Genomic DNA, 20,748 nt, shown 5'->3' with positions numbered 1-20,748 from the left:
TCATGCTGAAAAACGATGACAAAAATAACTTGTTCCATGAATCAGTAGTTTTCACTGCAAATGAGATTAAAAAATAAATAAGGGCTGTGTTCTGCTCCTGAACCACTGGCAGGGAACGAGGGAGAGCAGGGTAGGAAACCGCCTGCCTGCTGCCATCAGGAAAACTCAGTGGAGATTTTCCTCTTCTAATTCCAGCTATGATCTAACTGCAAGTCATTAGGAAAAAAAAAATAAAATCAAAAAGTAAGAAAGAAAGGAATAACTAAAAGACAAGCTGCTGGCTGGCTCCCACCCTGCCCCACTGCCCAGCCCATTCCACTGCAGGGGAAACAGGAGGACTCTGAATAATCTTTTTTTAAAGCAAGATGTGAGCTCTCCTCTGCCTGTGGGGAAGGACTGAGCTGCCCTGCTGGGGCAGGAGGAGCAGAACAAGCCTGGGGAGGCTTGGGAGGGCTCTCAGTGCTGCCCTGAGAGTGGGGTGCCCTGGATGGTCCCATCCCCTGCTTCTGCAGGCAGGGAGGGACCAGCCCAGCACATGGGGAGGGCATCCCACTCCAGCAGCAAGGCAGAGGAGACCTGCCCAGTGCCCTAAAGCAGGGAAACAGCCTCCTGCTTCTGCCATCTTCCCATCAGAAACTGTGGAAGAAGCTGCATGTTCCAAAAGCCTGCAGCTCGGCCCATTCGCCTTTTATCAGCAGGGAAATCACATCCTGGAGCTGCCTCCCCCGTGTTTATCTGCATGGATTAATAAAATAAACACATGGGCTGGAGTGGGCTGGGGAGCAGAGGCTGTGGGGCAGCAGCTGGGGAACAGCCTGGTGGGTCCAGCAGCTCCACACGCGATTGCTGCACATCCCAGCAGCCATGGCCAGCTCAGTGTGACATCCCAGCAGCCATGGCCAGCTCAGTGTCACATCCCAGCAGCCATGGCCAGCTCAGTGTCACATCCCAGGGGCCATGGCCAGCTCAGTGTCACATCCCAGCTCATGCCACATCCCAGCAGTCATGGCCAGCTCAATGTGACATCCCAGCTCATGCCACATCCCAGCAGCCATGGCCAGGTCATTGTCACATCCCAGCAGCCACGGCCAGGTCATTGTCACATCCCAGCTCATGCCACATCCCAGCAGCCATGGCCAGGTCACTGTCACATCCCAGCTCATGCCACATCCCAGCAGCCATGGCCAGCTCAGTGTGACATCCCAGCAGCCATGGCCAGCTCAGTGTGACATCCCAGGAGCCATGGCCACCTCCCTGCCACATCCCATGCCCAGCTCCTCACCCACTGAGGGACAGCCTCCCTCCCCAGAGCAGAGAACACGTTTGCACTCTGAGTTTGCAGCCCCGTGTGAGGGAACAGGGCAGGGGCAGTTTGGGAAGAAGGAGCTGCCAGCCCTGGAGCCGGAGCGCTCACAGCCCACGTCACACGCAGCTGCTCCCCTCCATGTGCTTTCTGGGATGTGTTTGTGAGGAGCCCATCTCGCACAGCTGCAGCTGGGAGTGCTGACAAGGGCTGTGGGAGCTCTCCTGGTTGTGCTCCCTCCCCCGGCATGGCTGGCTGGATAAAGGGCGCTTGGAGGGACGGTTTAATCAAAGGCTGACACTTGCAGCACTCTCTGTTTATAAAGGCCAGTGCTGAGGTGGAACAGATGCTGCTGCAGAGGAGCACTGCTGCTTGCCAGGGCGAGACACAGGAGGGGAAAGGGTCTGGGCTCTGGGCTGCAGCCGTGTCTAAGGGCACAGGATCCCTTTTCACATTTCAGAGGCACCCACGGGCACAAACACAGGGCACACAACACCCCCCAATCCCTCAATTCCCAGTGTGATTCTTCCCATTCCTCTTCTTCCCTCCAGAGCCTTTACGGAAAGAATCCAAGTCCAGAAGGGCTCGAGCTCTGCTCATTCCCCCTCTCTGTTCAGCAGCCTCACCCCCTCCATCTCCTCATACCCACCAGACCCCTCAGGAAGCCAAACCCCGTGCCCAGGTGATGCCAGCCCTTCCCCTGCCCACTCACCTGATGACATGAGCAACCAGGAAGCTCTGGATGTCGGGGCTGCTGACAAAGGCCAGGTCCCCGTTGCCCAGCTCCTGGCAGTGGCGCTGCGCCTCCAGCCACTCCGCCTTCTCCACCACCAGCTGGTAGCAGTGGTTGTTCCCCGGGAAAACCAGGCCCTCAGGGGGGCACATGGGGTGAACTGCTGCAGAAAGAACACAGGGGTGAGGTCCTCTCTGTGGGCCACACAGCTATGGAATGTGCCAGCCCTGGAGCCAACAAACCCCGTGGCTGTTAAAGCACAGAACACTGCTCAGCCAGGGACACAACACACCCAGAGGAGCCAGCCCTCACTGGGACTGCAGGCAAAGGGGACCTAGGAGGCAGTGCCACTGTTCCAGATTGCAAGGCAAGATGTAATCTATCACCACCTGTATGGCAGATTATCTTTTGTCAAGTGGGCAGTTTGCCTTATCTCTCTGAGTGACCACAATCACTCCTCCCTCGGGAGGGGACATTGCTGATAACAGACTATTGAATGTCACTGCATGGCTGATAAGAACTACAGCATCCCATTGGGAGATGCTCCGCCCAGAGGGAGGAGCCAAGCATTCCTACCCGGATATAATCCAGAGGTTTTGAGACACCAGCATGGCTTTCTCTACAGGATTCCCCAGAGGAACAACAGCTGCCTCTTCTTCCACTGGATCTTCAGAGGAAGAATCCATCCTTCTCTACAGATCCCCCTGCTCCAACAGAACCAGCCCTGACACTGCAGGAGGGCTGAGCCACAATTCCAATGGCACTGCCACCAACACCCTGACCCACAGGGTGTCAGGTTGTGTTCTGACTCTGTCAGTGTTGTTCTAGTGCACTGCATTGTTTATTTTATCCTTTTATTTTCTTCCCTATTAAAGAACTGTTATTCCCTGCTCTCATATCTTTGCCTGAGAGCCCCTTAATTTAGAATTTATAGCAATTCAGAGGGGTGGGGAGGGATTCCATTCTCCATTCCAGGGGAGGCTCCTGCCTTCCTTCGCAGCCTCCTGTCTTTCCAAACCAAGACAGCCACCATCCCCAGCCCCCAGGAGCCCTGCTCACCCCTGGCCAGCTCTCCAGGCCCCGCAGTGATCCCGTAGAGCACAGCCAGCCCCGTGCCGCCCCTGTTGCGGATCCGGATGTCCAGGCTCTCGTTGGCCACCACCAGGGAGGGACACAGCAGCTCCAGCTGCTGGGGTGGCGCCACCACCTCCACCTCTGCCTGCTCCTGCAGGAGCCTGGAGCCCAGCAGGAGCGTGGCAGTGACGTTGTAGCGGCCGGGTAAGGCGTAGCTGTGCACGGCTGAGTGCGCAGTGGTGTTGAGAACCTCGCTGCGGTCCCCAAAGTCCCACAGTAAAGTGCTGGCAGCGATGGGAATACTGACATTGAGGAGCACGGGCTGCTGCAGGCTGTAGCGGGGCTGCAGGACCGTGAGAGACACAGGCAGCTGGGCCTGGAAGGGCGAGGGGACGAGCGAGGGGGCACCACAGCCCTGCCCAGACACACGCTCAGTGCAAAACGGCAAACAGCCGGAGGAAGAGTTCGTTCCGTGGGCAGCTCCACACAAACACTGCCCCTGGGGGCTGAAAGCCCCATACTCGTGGTCCTGGGAGTAACACAGGGCACTGCAGGTCTCCTCAGTGAGGTTCCCAGGGTGCACAGATGTGAAGAGGATGACAAGCTCAGCTTCTTCGGTGTAGTTTCCTGTCAGGCACGTGATGTACTGAGCTCCTGCAGGACAGAAGAGAAGATCTCTTGCAAAACAGACTCTGGGATGCCATGGGTTGGTGAGACCCTCCAAGAGAACCAGCCCACACTCCTGGGAATGGAATTCTCCTGCTCAGCTCCTACTCTGAGCGTTTCCTTTTTGAGACTTGCCTGGGAAGTGTTTAATCCCCCAGCAACAGTTTCCAAACTCTTTATGCTAATTAGTGATGACAGAAATAACAAGCCAGTCACACAGATTTATGGAGCAGCAGCACTCAGTAAATAAAACAGGGCTTTGGAGAGCCTGACACTCCCATGGGACATGGAGCCACTGAGTCTGGCACTCAGAGGAGCCCACAGGACTTGTTTCCAAGTGAGACCATGAATAAAGGATGTCCTTTGGTGGCTTGGTCAGTGCAGAACGTTTCACCATGTGCTGCCTGGGACCTCCAGCAGCAAACCCAAAACCAAACACCCTTGGGCAGTGGCACAGTGGGGAGACACTGATGGACCCTCCACCAGGCACCTTCCTCCGTGGGGAGAGCCAAGAATCTCCCTCCTTTCAGGAAAATATGGTGCTGGAGAGGAGGCAATGCCAGGCCCAGGGATGCCCACGGGAAGGATGCACAGGAACAACACGAGCTGGGACAGGGAGCAGGGACACACATGGACACAGAGCCAGGCCCAGAGGAACAGCTCAGCCCCTGGCCTGCAGGGCTGGGACATTTCCCTGCCACAAACACCCAGGCAGGGCCTCTCTCCCTCCCTCGCCCTCTGCCCACGTGGCCCGGCCACGTTTGCACTGCTGTTGCTACAACATCTCCCCCAAACATCTCAACAGCTCCAGCCCCGTGTGATCCTCCCAGATCAAACCCATCCAGCCGTCCAGCTTCCTCCACGGCCTTCCTGCAAATGCTGAGCCACTTCTCCTCAGAGCAGTCCCCGGAGAGGAGCACAGCACGGGAGCTGCTCTGATTCCACCACCAGCCTGGCCATTCCTCATCCCCTGCCGGTCACTGAGAGCTGGCAGGGCTGGCAGGCTGTCCCAGCCTACTCCCATTACACTGAATTACCCAGAAGGCAGCCTCACATTATTGTTTCCACACTGGCTTGAAGTAGTTCAAGAGGGAACAACTAATTATCAAGAGCAGCAACAGCGCCAAGTGTTTTTCCCTTTGATAATTTCTGCAAGATGCTGCAAGCTTTGCTGGGGGAAGAGGAACAACCATCACCTGGATTTTGGTCCTGGGGAACACTGTGCCTCACCAGGCAGCTCAGGTGGCTACCACCAGCCTCAGCTGGGTCCTTCAGCCTCGGACCTGCATCCTCCTGTCACACAGCCCTGGGTCCTCATCCCTGCATCCTCCTGTCACACAGCTCTGGGTCCTTCAGCCTCAGCCCTGCATCCTCCTGTCACACAGCTCTGGGTTCTCATCCCTGCATCCTCCTGTCACACAGCCCTGGGTTCTCATCCCTGCATCCTCATGTCACACAGCTCTGGGTTCTCATCCCTGCATCCTCATGTCACACAGCTCTGGGTTCTCATCCCTGCATCCTCCTGTCACACAGCTCTGGGTTCTCATCCCTGCATCCTCCTGTCACACAGCCCCAAATTAAAGGAGATGTCTGCTGCCTGCCACAGGGAGCCCTTGCTGTCCCTCCCTCTCTCTTATTCTGGAATAACTGAGCATCCAGGCAGGATTAATTTCCTTAGGGCTCTCCCTTTTCCAGTGAATGAGATTTCTCCTGGCCAAGCAGTCAGTAAAATGCCCTGCAGCAGTGGCTGTAGGTCAGGACACTGCTCATTCCCTCCCAAAGTGGAGCCCTGCCAGCTCAGCCTGTCCCAGGTGCCATCACCTCCCATGAGGTTCCAGTGCTGGGGGTCAGCCTGTTCAAACCCTGGGGCTGCAGGTCACAGACCAGTCCTGTGGTGTCTGCTCTGTGCTCAGGGCCAATCTCAGCCCTGCTGTGGCTGCCCTGCTCCTTGGGGCACAGCCTGTGTGCCCAACAGCTGATTCATTAGATCAGAACTGGCCGCTGAAGCTCTGAGGAGGCCCCAGGTGCCCCCAAGCCCCCCAGTCCCACTGAGCCAGCCCCATCCCAGCCCCTCCTTACCACAGGAGGCATTGAGGACCAGCACATCGAACAGGGACAGGTTGGCCACCTCGGGGGGGTGGGCACATCTTGTGTCTGATGCCTCAAGGACCCTCACTCTCCTGTCTTCCACCCAGCGGGGCAGCCAGGACAGCTTGCAGTCACAAACAAATGGATTCCAACTTAAGTTTCTGTCAGAGGGAGATCAGAACAAGTTAGGGATTAATGTGACATGTGCTAAGCCTTAATTACAGCAGTGTGCCGAGCGCTCCCTGCTCCCATCTGTGCCACTCCACTGAAAGGCTTTGGAATAACTGGGAGAGGAGTTAATGAATAGGGAATCAAGCAATAATTAACGTGATTTTTCTAGAGGCTAGAATTAGGCAAGTACTCCAAGTACTTTTTTAACTCTACAAATAATTGTTGCAATTAGAAGCAAATGACAGATACAATCATATATCTAAAAAAATCTGCCATGCAAGAGCCCCAGGGTATGAGGGCAGCCTCTCCTGCTCAGGGAGACTACTTACAGCCCATTAAAAATAGCTAAGAGAATAAAATTCATCTGTCAAAAAAAGAAATGCAAAGTCAATGATAATCTTTCCATGTGGCAGTTCAATGAAAAGAGGGAAACTTTAATTGCAGCTAAGCTTGATCCAAGTTGGAACCTCTGGCGCTCAGCTGTGAGCAGGACAGAGCTGGAGCTGATGCCAGCAGGGCTCAGGCCTGACCCTGGGGCTGAAAGCAGCACTGTGCCCCCAGGCTGAGCAGGGACAGCTCCCTGGGACCCAGCCCTGGCGTTTGTGTCCTTCCAGAGCCACTGGGAGCCAAAGTGCAAAGCTGAGGATGTTCCTTGTGTCCTGTGCTCAGGGACAGTGTGGGGCTGAGCTTTCCTCTCTTGCCAGGACAGGGTTAATCCTAATCCTGGGGTTAATCCTAGTCCTGGCTCATCCAGAGGCAGAACTGCCACTTGTGCTGTGACTTCAGGGACCTCTCCTGGAAATGTGTGACTTCCTCTCACCTCCCTTCACTTAGCATCAAAAGACCTCAATTAAACAACAAAACTCGAATCACTTAAGGACAATCTCCTAAGTGACTTGGGCAGTCAGTCAGGACCTACCATGCTGCAGGAACCACTGGGTGCTCCAGGCCTGAGTGTGACCATGCCAACAGGACAGTGTGCCCATGGGCAGAGACAAGAACCTCAGCAGAGCTGGTGTGGCAGAGGAGCCAGGAAGAGAAGAAGGCAGCAGCAGAGGTTGGAGATACCAGAGACAGAGGCAGAGAGCAGAAAGAGGTCAGGACTGAAGGACAACAGGATCCAACAGCTTGGGAAAAGAACTGGAGACACCCCAAAAGCAGCTGCTGGGGTGGGCACCTGCCCAATATCTCTCCAAGCCAGCACAGCCTCCCCCCACAGGAGGAAAGGAAGGGATGTTTCAAGGAAAGGTCTAAATAAAGAACTGGGAAACAAAGGAGATGAACTTACATTTCACTTAAATTAAATAAATTATCAAATATTCCATCTTCTAATGTAGAAATCTGGTTGTGGCTTATATCTCTGTAAAAGAGAGAAAAGTTAATCATGTTAGAAGCAACTTTCTTGTCGCTGTAGCTTTTCCCTGTGAGGGTGGGCACGCCCTGGCACAGGTGCCCAGAGCAGCTGTGGCTGCCCCTGCATCCCTGGCACTGCCCAAGGCCAGGCTGGGCAGGGCTTGGAGCATCTGGGACAGTGGAAGTTGAACTTTAAGGGCTTTAAGGTCCCTTCCAGTACCAACAGACATCTTGTGATAATTCTCCTTCACCCGCCTTGAGCTCCTCTCCATCCAGCAGCACAGAGGGTCAAACCCTGCCCAGCTGCAAATGCCAATAATTCCCAAATCCCTGGGGTGAGCAGCTCAAGGCCCCAGGGAAGGAGCCCATGGACAGGGGCACGGGGGGCTGGGGAGATGAGGTGGAGCAAGAACAAAGCAAACCAGTGCAACACGAGCCCATGCTGGGGGGCACTGGGGGGACTGGGGGGAACAGCAAGTACTTACAGCGTTGCCAGAGAAGTCAGGCTTCTGAATAGCTCAACATCTAAACCACTGATCCTGCTATTGGAAAGATTCCTAGGGAAAGAAAAAAAGAAAAATCCAATTTCAGCCTTCGTTCAAGCCCGTTTTGTCACACCTCCATGAGCAGACCTCAGAAGAGCCTCTCTCCAAACCCCAGCCAGAATCCTGACTGGAAACGGGATGTGTTCAAGGCAGAGCATTTTTCCCAGCCAAAGAAAACACCTTTCCCAAAACCATAAAGCTTTTGCTGCTCACATAACCCGTAAAGAGAGACCAGGAGCCTCAGGATGTGCCCCCAGTCTGCAGCACACCTGGAGCAGTACACCATGCCACACGTGGTGCCAAATGTGATGTATCCTCAAAAAAGACATTCAAGTCTAATCTATGCTCAAAGAAGTCATTAAGAAGTACTTTAGACTCAAGCAGTAATTAACTCAGAGACAAATTTATTATGAACTTCCAAGTGTGTTTCTCGTGCCAAAACCCTGATCAGTAATTACACAATTGATGCGTCAACTCCGCGTTTTAAACAACTTTTTGTCTCTCTTTGGAAAAGCTTAAAATGGAAGAAAAAGCAGCAATAAAGAATATTTTCCATTTGAAATCAGGACAGACTGTCATTCTAAAAGGAACACTGCTTAAAAAATCTCCCAGTAACACCAAGAGCGTTCAGCTCACCCAAACCAAAGTGTCCCTGTCAAGCCCAGCTCTCTCCTCACCCATCATCTTCCTCCCCACATTTAAATGTCACTCAGAGAAACGAAGGTTTTGCTCATCCGCCTCCACTTGTTCCCAATAAACCTCACCATTCATTCTCAGAAAAATCTCCTTTGGCCTAAACTTCCTTTCAGCAGCACCAAAACCCTTCCTCCAAGCCCATGGGATGGTTCTGACCCTTCATGGATTCCTGGCTGAGCTCCCAGGAGAGCACAGGGCTGGACACACTTTGCCATCTCCTTCCTCACCTTTTTCCTACAAACACCTCCTCTCGCTTCTCCTGGCTGTCTCAGCTGTTATTCCTACCCCTTAATCAATTATTTCTTGGTTTGATCTGACATTTAAACTTCATTTATCCAAATGAAAAGAATTCTGCCAAACTGGCAGGAAACCGATGTGCGATTCCAGGAAACTGGGGATAAGTGACAGGGATGGATGGCTCTTTAAAAGGTTTATTTTCCCTGGTTTTGCTGTCTGGGAGTTATTTGCCAGGCTGAGACTGGATTCAGAGGAGTTCACCAGCAACTCCAATACAGAAGCCCAAGAAATGTGCAAAACACCAGCTCAGTAAATACATTAGAAAAAGGACATTAATAAAAATATTGGATTATGCCAGTGATTGAAGCAGCAGGGACAGCAGTGCTGGAGCACAGAGCACCCCTGGCTGAGCCCCACTCTGCACAGGGACAGCAAAGCCACCCCAAACCTGCTTCCAGCTCCCACTGAAGATGACACAGAGACAGCTGGGAGTGGAACCCAGGTGCTCCAGCCAGGACAGACCCATCTCAGGGATGCCCCAGCTCCTGAACCCCTCTGTCCCTGCTGCACCTGTGTGGGGAAGGAATAGAAGGACCAGAGCCCCAACAGCCACCCTACAGGGAGAGCAGCACAAATATTCCCCTCCTCCTCTGCAATACCTGGAAATCGCCCATTTGGTTTTTAGGCAGCACCTCAAGTCCAAGGAAAGGAAATGGGAGTTCCAGCTCAGATGCCTTCCTGCTCCTCGCCCAGACAAGCAAAACCTCCAAAACAAACCATTCAGCTGCTGCAAAAACAGGGCTCTGCCATGTCCAGGAGCCTCTTCCAAGGTGCTCCTTGGCTGCAGAGGAGTGTGGGGCAAGGGGAGCTGGGGAAGGTGTCAGACACTGGGATCCCGTTTGGGGAGCCAGCACTGCTGTGGCTCACAGCTGAGAGGGCTCCTGTGCCTTGCTGCCCTTTATCTGCTGACAAAGGAGATGTCAGATGGCATCCTGCTCATCCTCCACTCCCTGCTGGCATCAGGTGTGGTGAGCTGATCAGTGATGATCATTGATGATCAGTGATGAGCTGATCGAGCTCATCACCCCAGACCTGCACTGCCCCTTCCCAGAGCAGTAACACCCCTCAAACCTGTCCCTTCATAGCTGACAGCCTTGATCTGCTCAACCTTCAGGGTTACCAGCCTCCAACACCTGCAACTTTTCCAGGTTCCGGGGTGGCTGCTGAGGAAAAACAGCTCTGTGCCTATTTTAGCCCTGTCTGTCACTTGATTTTCATCTCCAGTATGTTTTACCAACATTTTATTTAAGACCACTCTGAGCCAGAGCCCAGCACGCAGAGATCTCGCAGGGGAGAGCTGAGCTCAGCTCCATTGGCTGCAATTAACCCAAACCCTGGCACTCTGTCACTCCAGCTCAGGTGCTGCCCAGAGATCCCCAGCCCTTGGCTGCAGACCCTGCTGAGCCCCATCCAGGCCAGGCTGGCACCCCCTGGTACCCACAAACCAGGACACCTCCTTGCTGTTTGCTTGCCCTCATGATGCCATGAGGAACTGCTATAAAACCCCTCAGTTTTCATCTCCCTGACCTGCTGGGTACAGAGGGAAGCAGAGCTGCTGTGGCAGCACAGCTGGGAGGATGTGGAATGGTGGTGGAGCCACTGCCTGCCAGGAGCTGCCCTCTCCCACTGCTCCCTCTGCACCAGGCATGGAAAATCATCCATCATTCTGCCTCCCTGGCATGGGAGAGGTGCCTGGGCTGCAGAGAAAAATACAAACCAGGAAACCCTGAGCAGTGAAAGGCAAGGCAAGGCTGTGGGACACAGCTCCCAAACTGCCACGACTGTGTTTTCCCAGCCCACTGCCAGGCCAGAGGAAATTCAGAGCAGGTTCGAGGCAGAGCTGGAGCCAGCAGCAAACAAGGCTCTCCATTGACATTCCCTGCACACACAGCCTGACGCCCTCCTCACGAGGAGAAGGGAAAAATGTCCTTTCCTGTGGCTTGGGGGGCTTGGGGAACACGCTGTGCCTCCTGGAAAAGGGCAGCCACGAGTCACAACTGCTCAGTCCTGCAAAATGGAGCCATGCAATGTCATTCTGTGGGACATGGGGCACCAGAACTCACCAAGCCACAGCACAGGGCACAAACTGTGTCACTGAGAGCTCCCCACACTGCCACGCTCCACTCCCAGCCCAGCTAAGGCAGAGATTCAAACGCTCTGGAAAAGGGAGGTGCTTTAGTGAGGAAGGTGAAGCTTTGGGAACTAAGGGAATATTCAGTAATGAGGGCGTCAGCCTGAGCCTTGGGAGCCTTCAGCTCCACCCCAGCCCTGCCAGGCCTCGCTGTGTGATGCTGGGAGCATCCCTGAGCTGTCATAGCCACACACAGAGAGTGAGGGTGGATCCAGCACACACAGCACCAGCCTGACCTGCTGCCCATGGACTTGGGGAATTCTGGGGGAAAAGCCCCAAGAACTGGCTCCTTTCTCAGCTGCTGCAGTGTCAATGGAAGAGGGAGGGAATGAGAGGACTGAGGGCAGCAGGAGGGCTCCGTGCCACCCCTCCATCCCTCTCTGATGCCCAGCAGCCCCCTCAGTGCCAGCCCAGGGGTGATTCCTGCCCATTGCTGTGGCCAGGCTGGGTTTGGGCACTGCTGTTTGCTCCCTCCTTCCACGGAACACAAAATGCTCAGCAGAGCACGGGCGGCCCCGCTGCCAAGGCTGATGTCATGCTCTCATTATGTCATTTGTGGGCTCTGCCTCCATCTCACCAAAAGGGAGGGAGGCAGAGGCAGGGCAGAGCTTCCCCAGCCCCTCTGGTGCAGGGAGCCCTGCCAGAACAGTAATGGGAAAAGCATCCAGCGACGGAGAACGTCTGAGTGAGAGGAGCCCATGGCTGGGGCAGAGCAGGGAGAGCAGCCCCAGGGCTGAGAGCTCAGCAGGGCCGAGGCTCCAGGTCTGAGAGCCACTGAGGCAAAGTGGAAAATTTTCCAGGGCAGAAATCCATTTTGATTTAGGTGAAATGTACATCTTTGAGTTGAGTCTGTGGTTTGAAACACAGCTATGTAGCCTGACTGCAAGGCCTAGGCTCAGGGATTCAGTGAAGGACAGAGATAAGGTGGGGAGAGAGACAGAGGGTGATAGAGAGAGACAGAGACTGCTGTGAGAGCAGGTCAACCTGACCCAGGAATTCTTTCTGATAAAGAAGAACTGGCGGCAAATCTCACCTGAAATGCATAAAAATGAATATGTATGAACCTATTGTGAAATTGTATGCATGTGTATCTGAGAGGGGGATAGAAAGGGACCTGAAGCCCCCAGAGGTACACGTGTCATTTAAGGAAAGTAATCTCTGCATGTTTCTGGCGCTGTAATAATAAACATACCGGCTTTACAACTTTCACAAATCTGTGGAGTTTTTGGCTATATCTGCACAAAACACCACCAGCAGGGCTGAGGCTCCTGAGGGCCAGCAAAGCCCCAGAGGGCACAGGGAACACAGCTCCCAGCCCTGCTCCCATTTCCTACCCCATCACACAGCTGTGGCTGCCCCTGCATCCCTGGCAGTGCCCAGGCCAGGCTGGGGCACCCTGGCACAGTGGGAGGTGTCCCTGCCATGGCAGGGGTGGCACTGGATGGGCTGAGGTGCCTTTGAACCCAAACCACTGCAGGATCCTGTGACAAGCCAGGCCGCACCGTTCCACACCCTGTGAGCAGTGACAACAAGGGACACAGGGACACGTGGGATGGCCGGCGAGGCACAGCCAAGCCCAGAGCTTCCAGAGCCTTCCATGGCCTGCCAGATCTGCCCAGAGATGCCCTGCAGAGCCCCAGGGCTGCCTCCAGGTTGCCATGGCAAACCCTTGCCTGTCTGCAGGAACAAAAGGCAGCACAGAGCTGACACACAGAACAGACTTTCCAGAAAAGAGCAGGAAAAACTCTGTGTGCTTTTGCCTGCCCGAGCCAGGAAAAATTACAGGTTTTTGCTGATCAGATTCCTTTTTTCCCTTCGTCTTTTGGCTTGCACCTCTCCAAGGAAGTACTGCAGAAGCAGAAGCACTGGTGTGCAGAGGGGATGAGAGAGATTATTTCCACAAATGGCTCTGGAAATCTGGAAAACCAGGGATTTTCCTGTGTGCTGGGCACAGGCAGCAATGCTGTGCTCCTGCAGAAGGGAGAGAGACACCCTCACATCTCTCCTGCACCAGGAGCTCTCTGCCTTCCAACACAGGCAGGAGGGAAACGGCACATGGAGATATTCACCCTCAGTTATGGTTTCAGTCATGCTAAAGCAAGGATTTTCCAAGGCAAAAGGATTCCAGCTGCACCACACATCACCCCAAGAGCTGCAGCCCAGCACTGTTGCAGACATCTTTTATGGAAAATCCTTTCTTTAGGATTTTTCCTCCTGAGAAGCTGAGAAGCCTCAGGAACAAAATGTAAACAATGGTTATCTGCTGCTGTGGAATGCAACAGGTGCATCTGTGATTGGCCCATGTTGGATGTTTGTAGTTAATGGCCAATCACAGTCAGCTGGCTCAGACTGTCTCAGACAGAGCCTTTGTTATCATTCTTTCTGATTCTATGGTTTTCTGATGAAATCCTTTCTTCTATTCTTTTAGTATAGTTTTAATGTAATATGTATCATAAAATAATAAATCAGCCTTCTGAACCATGGAGTCAGATCCTCATCTCTTCCCTCATCCTCAGACCCCTGTGAACACCAGCACACAGCACCAAGAGGGGCCTTTCCCTCCTCTCCCCGAGGCTGTCACAGCACCAGGACAATTTATTTGTGCCTTTTGAATTTACGAGTTTCTAATGCTGGCCCAAGTCCTCGCCTCTCTCCGAGGAATTTGCCCCAAAAACTTTTTCGCAAGAATTCATCTAAAAATGGAATGTTTTAATTCCTACAGCAAAATGCTGATTGCTGATAGGAAATGCAAGGCGAGAGGAGCATCCCTGCCATGTTCTGCTCACCCTGTGCTCTCCCAAAGAGAGCAGAGCCCTCCCAAAGCCCCCTCACAGGGCAGGAGCAGAGCCAGGGGTCTCTCCCAGCTCCTGCAGGACCACGAGCAGGTCACTCCATCACTGTGGGCTCCCTGAGCAGCTCCCTCAGCTCACAGCCCTGCCTTACCCTGCTCCAGCCTCTCCCTGAGCACCAGCACAACTAAACCCTTGCATCTGCAGGAATAAATCCAAGGTTGGGGCCACAGGCTCTTCACAGCTCAGGAAAGGGGCTGGGAGAGCCTGACACAGCCAGGGCATCCCCCAGCACAGCCAGGGTGTCCCAGACACGACCAGAGCATTGCAACCACAGCTATGGAACCACTACCAGGGTGTCCCAACTGTGGCCAGGATGTCCCAGCCACAGCCAGGGCATCCTCACAATAGCCAGGGCACCCCTGTCATGGCCAGGGCATCCCAAGCACACCTAGGGTATCCCAAACACACTCAGGGCATCCCAATCACACCCAGGGCATCCCAAGCACAGCCAGGGCATGCCAACCATACCCAGGGCATGCCAATCACACTCAGAACACCCTCAGGGCACCCCTGTCATGGCCAGGGCATCCCAAGCACACCCAGGGCATGCCAAGCACAGCCAGAAGACCCTCACAATACCCAGGGCACCCCTGTCATGGCCAGAGCATCCCAATCACACCCAGGGCATCCCAAGCACAGCCAGGGCATGCTAACCTTGGCCAGGGCATCCCAATCACACTCAGAACACCCTCACAATAGCCAGGGCACCCCTGTCATGGCCAGGGCATCCCAGCCATGGACAGAGCATTCCCAGCACGGCCAGGCAGCCCCAGCAGGGTCAGCAGAAGGGCTCCCTGCAGGTGGGAGCTGTCTGCAGAGCAGCTGTGCTCCAGGAGCAGCTCCTCAGAGCCCTGCAGGCAGCAGCTCCCCGCAGACCTTCCCAAATAAGGCTGTGGAGCCTGCATGGAGCCTGGAACACAGGGATGTGTGACCTCAGGCAGCACGTCAGGCTCTGGCAGGGCTGTCCTGCAGCCATGGCACCCTGTGCTCCTGCCCTCTCCCTGCCCAGGGGGCTCCCAAAGCCAGGACCTGCAGCTCAGCTCCTTCCAAGTCATCCTCACCCTGAGCTGAGCCATCCCTGCATCCCCAACACCCAAACATGGAGCCAAAGATGAGGGGGGCACTGGGGCATCACCAGCTCAGCTCCTTCCAAGTCATCCTCACCCTGAGCTGAGCCATCCCTGCATCCCCAGCACCCAAACACGGAGCCAAAGGTGAGGGGGACACTGGGGTATCACCAGCTCAGCTCCTTCCAAGTCATCCTCACCCTGAGCTGAGCCATCCCTGCATCCCCAACACTCAAACAAGGGAGCCAATGGTGAGGGAGGCACTGGGGCATCACCAGGGGAGCTTGGGGAGGCCAGGAAGGGGACAGAGGGATGGCACCAACCTGAGAGGTCCCTGCCACGCTCTGAGTGACCAGGAGCTGGCACTGCCTGGGCTGGCACCAGCCCTGCTCCTGCCCTCTCTGCCCAGGGCTGACCTCAGGTGGCACAAAGCAAGGAGAGAGCTCAGCACAGCCAGCCCTGTGCCAGCAGGGCCAGGAGGGGAAGGGCAGAGAGCTCCAGAACCCAAACACTGCAATCAAGCTGCTGTCCGCAATTAGCGCCGCACGCAAACGAGCTGTCTGCAGCTCCAGCCAGGGAAATGTCAGCCCTGCAAACACTCATCTGCCTCATGGAAAGTCTGCAGAGCAAACAGAGATGTGATAAATCCAACTATCTTCCCAGCACACGTGGCACAGCTCGAGCAGATCCTCCTGCAGCCCAAAGCCAACTGCTTCCCATGCAGATCCCACTGCTTCCCCCAAAATTCATCTGTGCCCTGTGTGCCAGCTCACAGCAACCCCAGTGCCCAGCTCTGCCCTCCTGAGAACCCAGCACGTCTCCCAGTCAGCCTTTGGGAGCCCAGGAACATCTGATTTCACCATAAAAAGGGAGCCCTCTGGAAGCTGTAATTTAGGGATTACACAGCTGAGCCACTCAGTGCTTCATCTTCCTTACACAAAGTGAAGAGTTTTCAATAAATGTTTAGGTATTGCTGATATTAACTCACCACTGGGACAGGGAATGGCATAGATAAATCTTTGCATCCTGGTTTTTTATGACTCAATTTGTATTTCTTTTGTAAGTGAGGCTTTTCTATTGGAATAATTACTTTTCCTTGGACAGCTGTCCTCTAGGGATGTGGGAAAGAGTAAAACCCAATTCTATCTAGCCTCAGCACTGTAAATTCTGCAGTGCACAGGAAAGGAGCCACAGGCAGGGCTCACAGGATGTGGGGGGCTCAGGATGATGCTGGATTGGTCACAGGGATGTCACACTGAGCTGGAGCCAAGGGACACGGAGAACTCCAGGAATCTTCTCCAAAGCACACATCCCATCTGCAAACACTGCTAAAGTCTGAATGGTTCCTTGGAAACCCCCTGGGGTATCTGTGTTTTGTACCCTAAAAGGAACAGGGCAGCAATTTGGGCATCACTGATACAGAATGAGATTCACAAACCAGGCTTGACCCTCCAAAACCCGGGGAGAACAGTAAAACCCTTCCTGCCACTTCTGAGCTGGGCTCAGAGCACAGCCCAGCTGAGGGAATGTGAGACTGATAAGGCAGCACCAGATCAAAAGGCATTTCTTCAAACAGCTGGGAAATAACTCTCCCATTCCTCACACAGAGCAGCCAGTGGTTGTCAGGCACCAGCAGCACAAACAAAGGGAAAACAAAGCACAGGCAGCAAAACACAGCAAGCACAGGGATCAGGGAATTCTGGAATGGTTTAGGTGGGAAGGGACCTTTAGGATTACCCAGTGCCACCTCCTGCACCTTCCACCAGCCCAGGCTGCTCCAAGCCCTGGAGCTCAGAAAGCATTGAGGATTTAAGAAAAACAGCAGCAAAGCCTCTCATGGCAGGTACAGCAGACACACATCCAGACACACAGGAATGTCTCATGAAACACACAGAAACAGCAGCAAATGTTGTTTTACCAACAACATTTCATTTAAGAGGCTCCCCGTTTCAGGCTCTCACCAACATCCTTCAGCTCCAGCATGGGATGTTCCCTAAACACTGATGGGGAGAAGGACAAGAAGAAAGGAAAACCCACTGAGGTCCTGGCAGAGCATTGTGAGCAAAGGAAACCAACTCTGAGCAGGGTTTTGCAGCACAGCCTGTGCTGGAGAGCTGATGAGCCTCTTGATTTATTTTCTTCCTCCCAGAGGGAAAACTCATGGATCTGGGGCCGTCAGATTAGTGCTTGATATGTTTAAAAATAGCCCAAAGTAAACTTTGGTGCTGCTGTGTGAGGCTGAGCACAGCCCAGGGTTCGCAGCCACTGCCTGGGACAGAAAACCCCCAGAGCAGCAGGGCTGGGAGCAAAAAAAGCAAAAAGTGCAGCATGTTCAGACCCCCAGCCCCAGCCAAAGCACAGCCCAGGGGTGCCTTCCACCCATGGCTCATCCCAACAGCTCAAATATTGAAAATCGTTGGGTTCCACACAGGTTCCACACTCCTGGTCCTGCCCAAGCCTTGCAGAGGATGCTCCCATCCCACACAGAGACTGAGAATCACTGAAAGGTTTGGGTTGCAGCAAACTGATCTCGTGGGAAGTGTCCCTCCCCATGGCAGGGGGCTGGAACTGGATGGCCTGGAGGTGTTTTCCAACCCAAACAATCCTTTGGGTCAAGTCTGTCCTTCTATGAAACATCCTGGAGCCAATGTTTAATCCCTTTAACATCTGCAGCGTTGCCTTTTTTCATTCCAATGTCACAAATACATGTGACATTGAGTCAAAAGTCAAAAACTTGACTCAGAATTCAAATTCTGACTTCTTGCAGAAATCAGACGTGTATTACATCAACGTCAGCATCTTCTGCTCCTCCATCTGCAAAGTTACTTAAAAGGCAGAGGTTTGGGAGATCTTTTTTCCATAAGTGGATTTTCCACGCTGACTGCCACTAATTACACCATGCCCTTTAATTTTTAGCTGATGCCATGCTAGGCACAGCATTGTTTCTGCCTGGGACAGAAAATCAGGACATTGGGCTAATGAGTGTTTGTACCACCCCATTTACCTTCTGTTAACACTGGCACCATGTTTGTTTTGATCCAGTCCCTGGGAATCTCCCTGAGGCCCTAAAATCCATTAAAAGTGAGCATTAATAGCCCAGAGGACTCTTCAGCCAGATCTTTTAAAATTCTTGGATGCAAAATCTCTGAACTTGCTGGTTTAAGAAGGTCTAACATTAATAGCAGCTGTTTAACATCCTCCCCGGTTACTGTTGGAGTGGAAAGTGTTTCATCATCCTCATATGATACAAATACATCACCTGGCTTTTTTCCAAATAGAAAACAGAAATATTTACTGAGCAGTGCTGCCTTTTCTGGATCTTCATTGATAACTTGACCATGTTCATCTATTAACAGACCAGTATCATCTATCTCCTTTAATTCCCAATAAACTTGAAAAACTCTTTACTCTTCCCAGCTTTGCTGGACAGAGACTTTGCTTTAAGATTCTTTTGCTTATCAGTGTTCAATGGGCCTGAGCTGAGCCCACAGTGCTCATCACAACCAACATTTCTCTTTCCTGTCTTGCTTATCTATTTTCTGTAAGCACCCTCACAGGAAGAATTTCTCCCCAGAATCCCACCTAACCCTCCCTGTGCTGGTGTGAAGCCATTCCCCCTTGTCCTGGCCCTCCCACATCCCTCTGCAGCTTTCCCTGTGTCCATCACTGACCCTTTAAGGGCTCCTCTTTAAGGACCTGATGCCCCAAGGCTTTGTTCTCCCCTTCTTTGCACTGAAGATGATAAGGAAAGAGAAAATTAGAGAAGTAAAAAATATTAATGCTCTGCTGTATCATCCTATTAAAAGAGGACCAGCCCTACCACATATCCCTCAGGGATGGTTACTGCCTTAATTTGAAGCTCCTTAATTTGAAGCTGTTCCATAAAAAGCAATTTTCAGCCTTCTCCGCTCTCCATGCAATCTATTTTTTTGTGCAATTAAATCCCATCTTCCCATTTTCTCTAATTCTGGCACATCCACAGCAGCTGCTTTGTCCTTGACATGCCCAGCCCTTGGATACCTGTGGGAGGTTAATGATGGAACCCCAGAATTGTTTGGGTTGGAAGAGACCTCAAAACTCATCCAGTTCTAATCCCAACACCTTCCCCACTGTCCCAGGTGCTCCAAGCCTTGCCCAACCTAACCTTGGACACTGCCAGGGATGGGCAACCTGTGCCAGGGTCCCATCACCCTCTGAGTGAAGGATTTATTCGCAATATCCCATCAAACCCCGCCCTCTTGCAGTTCAGAACCAACAGAACCTGGAACGGTTTGGGTTGGAAGCAACCACATCATTCCAAGCCACCTTATCTGCACCCAGCCAAAGCTTGCACAACTCCTCCAGAAATCAGGAATCTGTGGGACTGTGTAGGACTCCCAAGGGACCCCTCTGTGACCACCCCAGCCCAGAACCTCCCTGGGCTCCAGCAGAGCCTGGGTTTCCATGCCCAGCGCCGGGCACCTCCATGGGCCCTGTGTGTGTGTGTGTTTGTTTGGGATTTTGTGAATAGGGCTGCTCAGCACGCTGAGTCCTCCCTGCAGGGCTGATGTGTTAGAGCCCATTGGCTCCCTATTCCCCGAAGGAAACATCTGCACATTCCAGACACATTCTGTAACGGGAGTGAAACCCATCCTTGAAGTGAAATTTTACAGCCTCCACAGCGCAAAGTAACGATTGCTGGCAAGGGCCAGTGGAAAAGTCATGTTTAAAATATTATTACAGGGAAGCGGCTGCCAGAGCCTCAAATTAATCACTTGAACGTGTCTCTGGTGCGTTATGTAACGCTGGGCCAGCTCCTGCCTGGAGCTCTGCTCTGGCCACATCCCTCTGTCCATCCTGCTCTGGCCACATCCCTCTGTCCAGCTCTGCTCCATCCACATCCCTCTGTCCAGCTCTGCTCCATCCACATCCCACTGTCCAGCTCTGCTCCATCCACATCCCACTGTCCATCCTGCTCTGGCCACATCCCTCTGTCCATCCTGCTCTGGCCACATCCCACTGTCCAGTTCTGCTCCATCCACTTCCCACTGTCCAGTTCTGATCTGGCCACATCCCACTGTCCATCCTGCTCTGATCAGATCCCTCTGTCCAGCTCCCCTGTCCTCCCCCAGAGCCAGGACAGAGCCAGGCTCCCACTGCTGACATCCCCTTGGGGACCACATCTTTTCCAGGTGACCAATTTTCTCTTGTGCTAAAGGAAATCCCAGGAGAGACAAGGACCAGGAGTGTTTCTCCATCCCCTCTGAAAAGCAGCAATTTGTCACAGCAGCAAGAGGAGCTGCTTCTCACTGTGGTCCTACAGGCTTGATGGTTAAATAGCTTTGCTGGTTTGTGGTGGCCCACCTAGCGTGCCCATGGGCAGGTGACAGAACAGGGACATTGTCCCCTCCTCGTGCAGTGATCACTAGCTGGCAGGATGCAAATGTGATAACAATGCAACTGATGCTCAAAATAAAATTTTAAAAAGCCCCTGAAGGAAAGCAGGAGCAGCAACAGCAGTGGATGCAGAGCCAGCTCCAGGGGAGGGAGGAAGGAAAGGCACCAGGGAGAATCCTGCAGGCCCTCAGGAGGGATGTTCCCCCGCCAGAAACAAGCACAGAACTCTCTGCCCACCAGGCTGAAGGCACCACACATGAGGCAGAAACGCTGCAGATGAGGATGTCTCCATCTCTGCTGGTCCAGCCCTTCCAGGTGCAAGCCATGCCCAATTCCAGGGGCAGGGAGGTGCTCTGGTGACAGGTAGCTCTCAGTCCTGGGTGGTCTCTGTGCAGA

The 20,748-nt window shown here is 53.4% G+C and overlaps 1 protein-coding gene across 2 annotated transcripts in view; it reads right to left on the bottom strand.

Annotated features, from left to right (window-relative positions):
- PKD1 (polycystin 1, transient receptor potential channel interacting) overlaps positions 1-20,748 on the bottom strand; it is a 76,776-nt gene that overhangs the window by 39,525 nt on the left and 16,503 nt on the right. The window contains exons 2-6 of one of the 2 annotated variants that reach the window (XM_074552705.1): positions 7,874-7,945; positions 7,324-7,395; positions 5,856-6,025; positions 3,096-3,764; positions 2,016-2,199 (exon numbers count right to left, since the gene is read on the bottom strand). In XM_074552705.1, coding sequence (XP_074408806.1) covers positions 2,016-2,199; positions 3,096-3,764; positions 5,856-6,025; positions 7,324-7,395; positions 7,874-7,945 — 1,167 coding nt within the window. The remainder of the gene's footprint in view (positions 1-2,015; positions 2,200-3,095; positions 3,765-5,855; positions 6,026-7,323; positions 7,396-7,873; positions 7,946-20,748) is intronic. The other variant, XM_074552706.1, reaches the window with a different exon arrangement.

Source organism: Zonotrichia albicollis, chromosome 16 (genome assembly GCF_047830755.1).
Source record: "Zonotrichia albicollis isolate bZonAlb1 chromosome 16, bZonAlb1.hap1, whole genome shotgun sequence".
In the NCBI taxonomy this organism is placed as follows: Eukaryota; Metazoa; Chordata; class Aves; order Passeriformes; family Passerellidae; genus Zonotrichia; species Zonotrichia albicollis.
The sequence above is the reverse complement of the archived record's forward strand: the minus strand, read 5'-3'. Positions and strand labels throughout refer to the sequence as shown.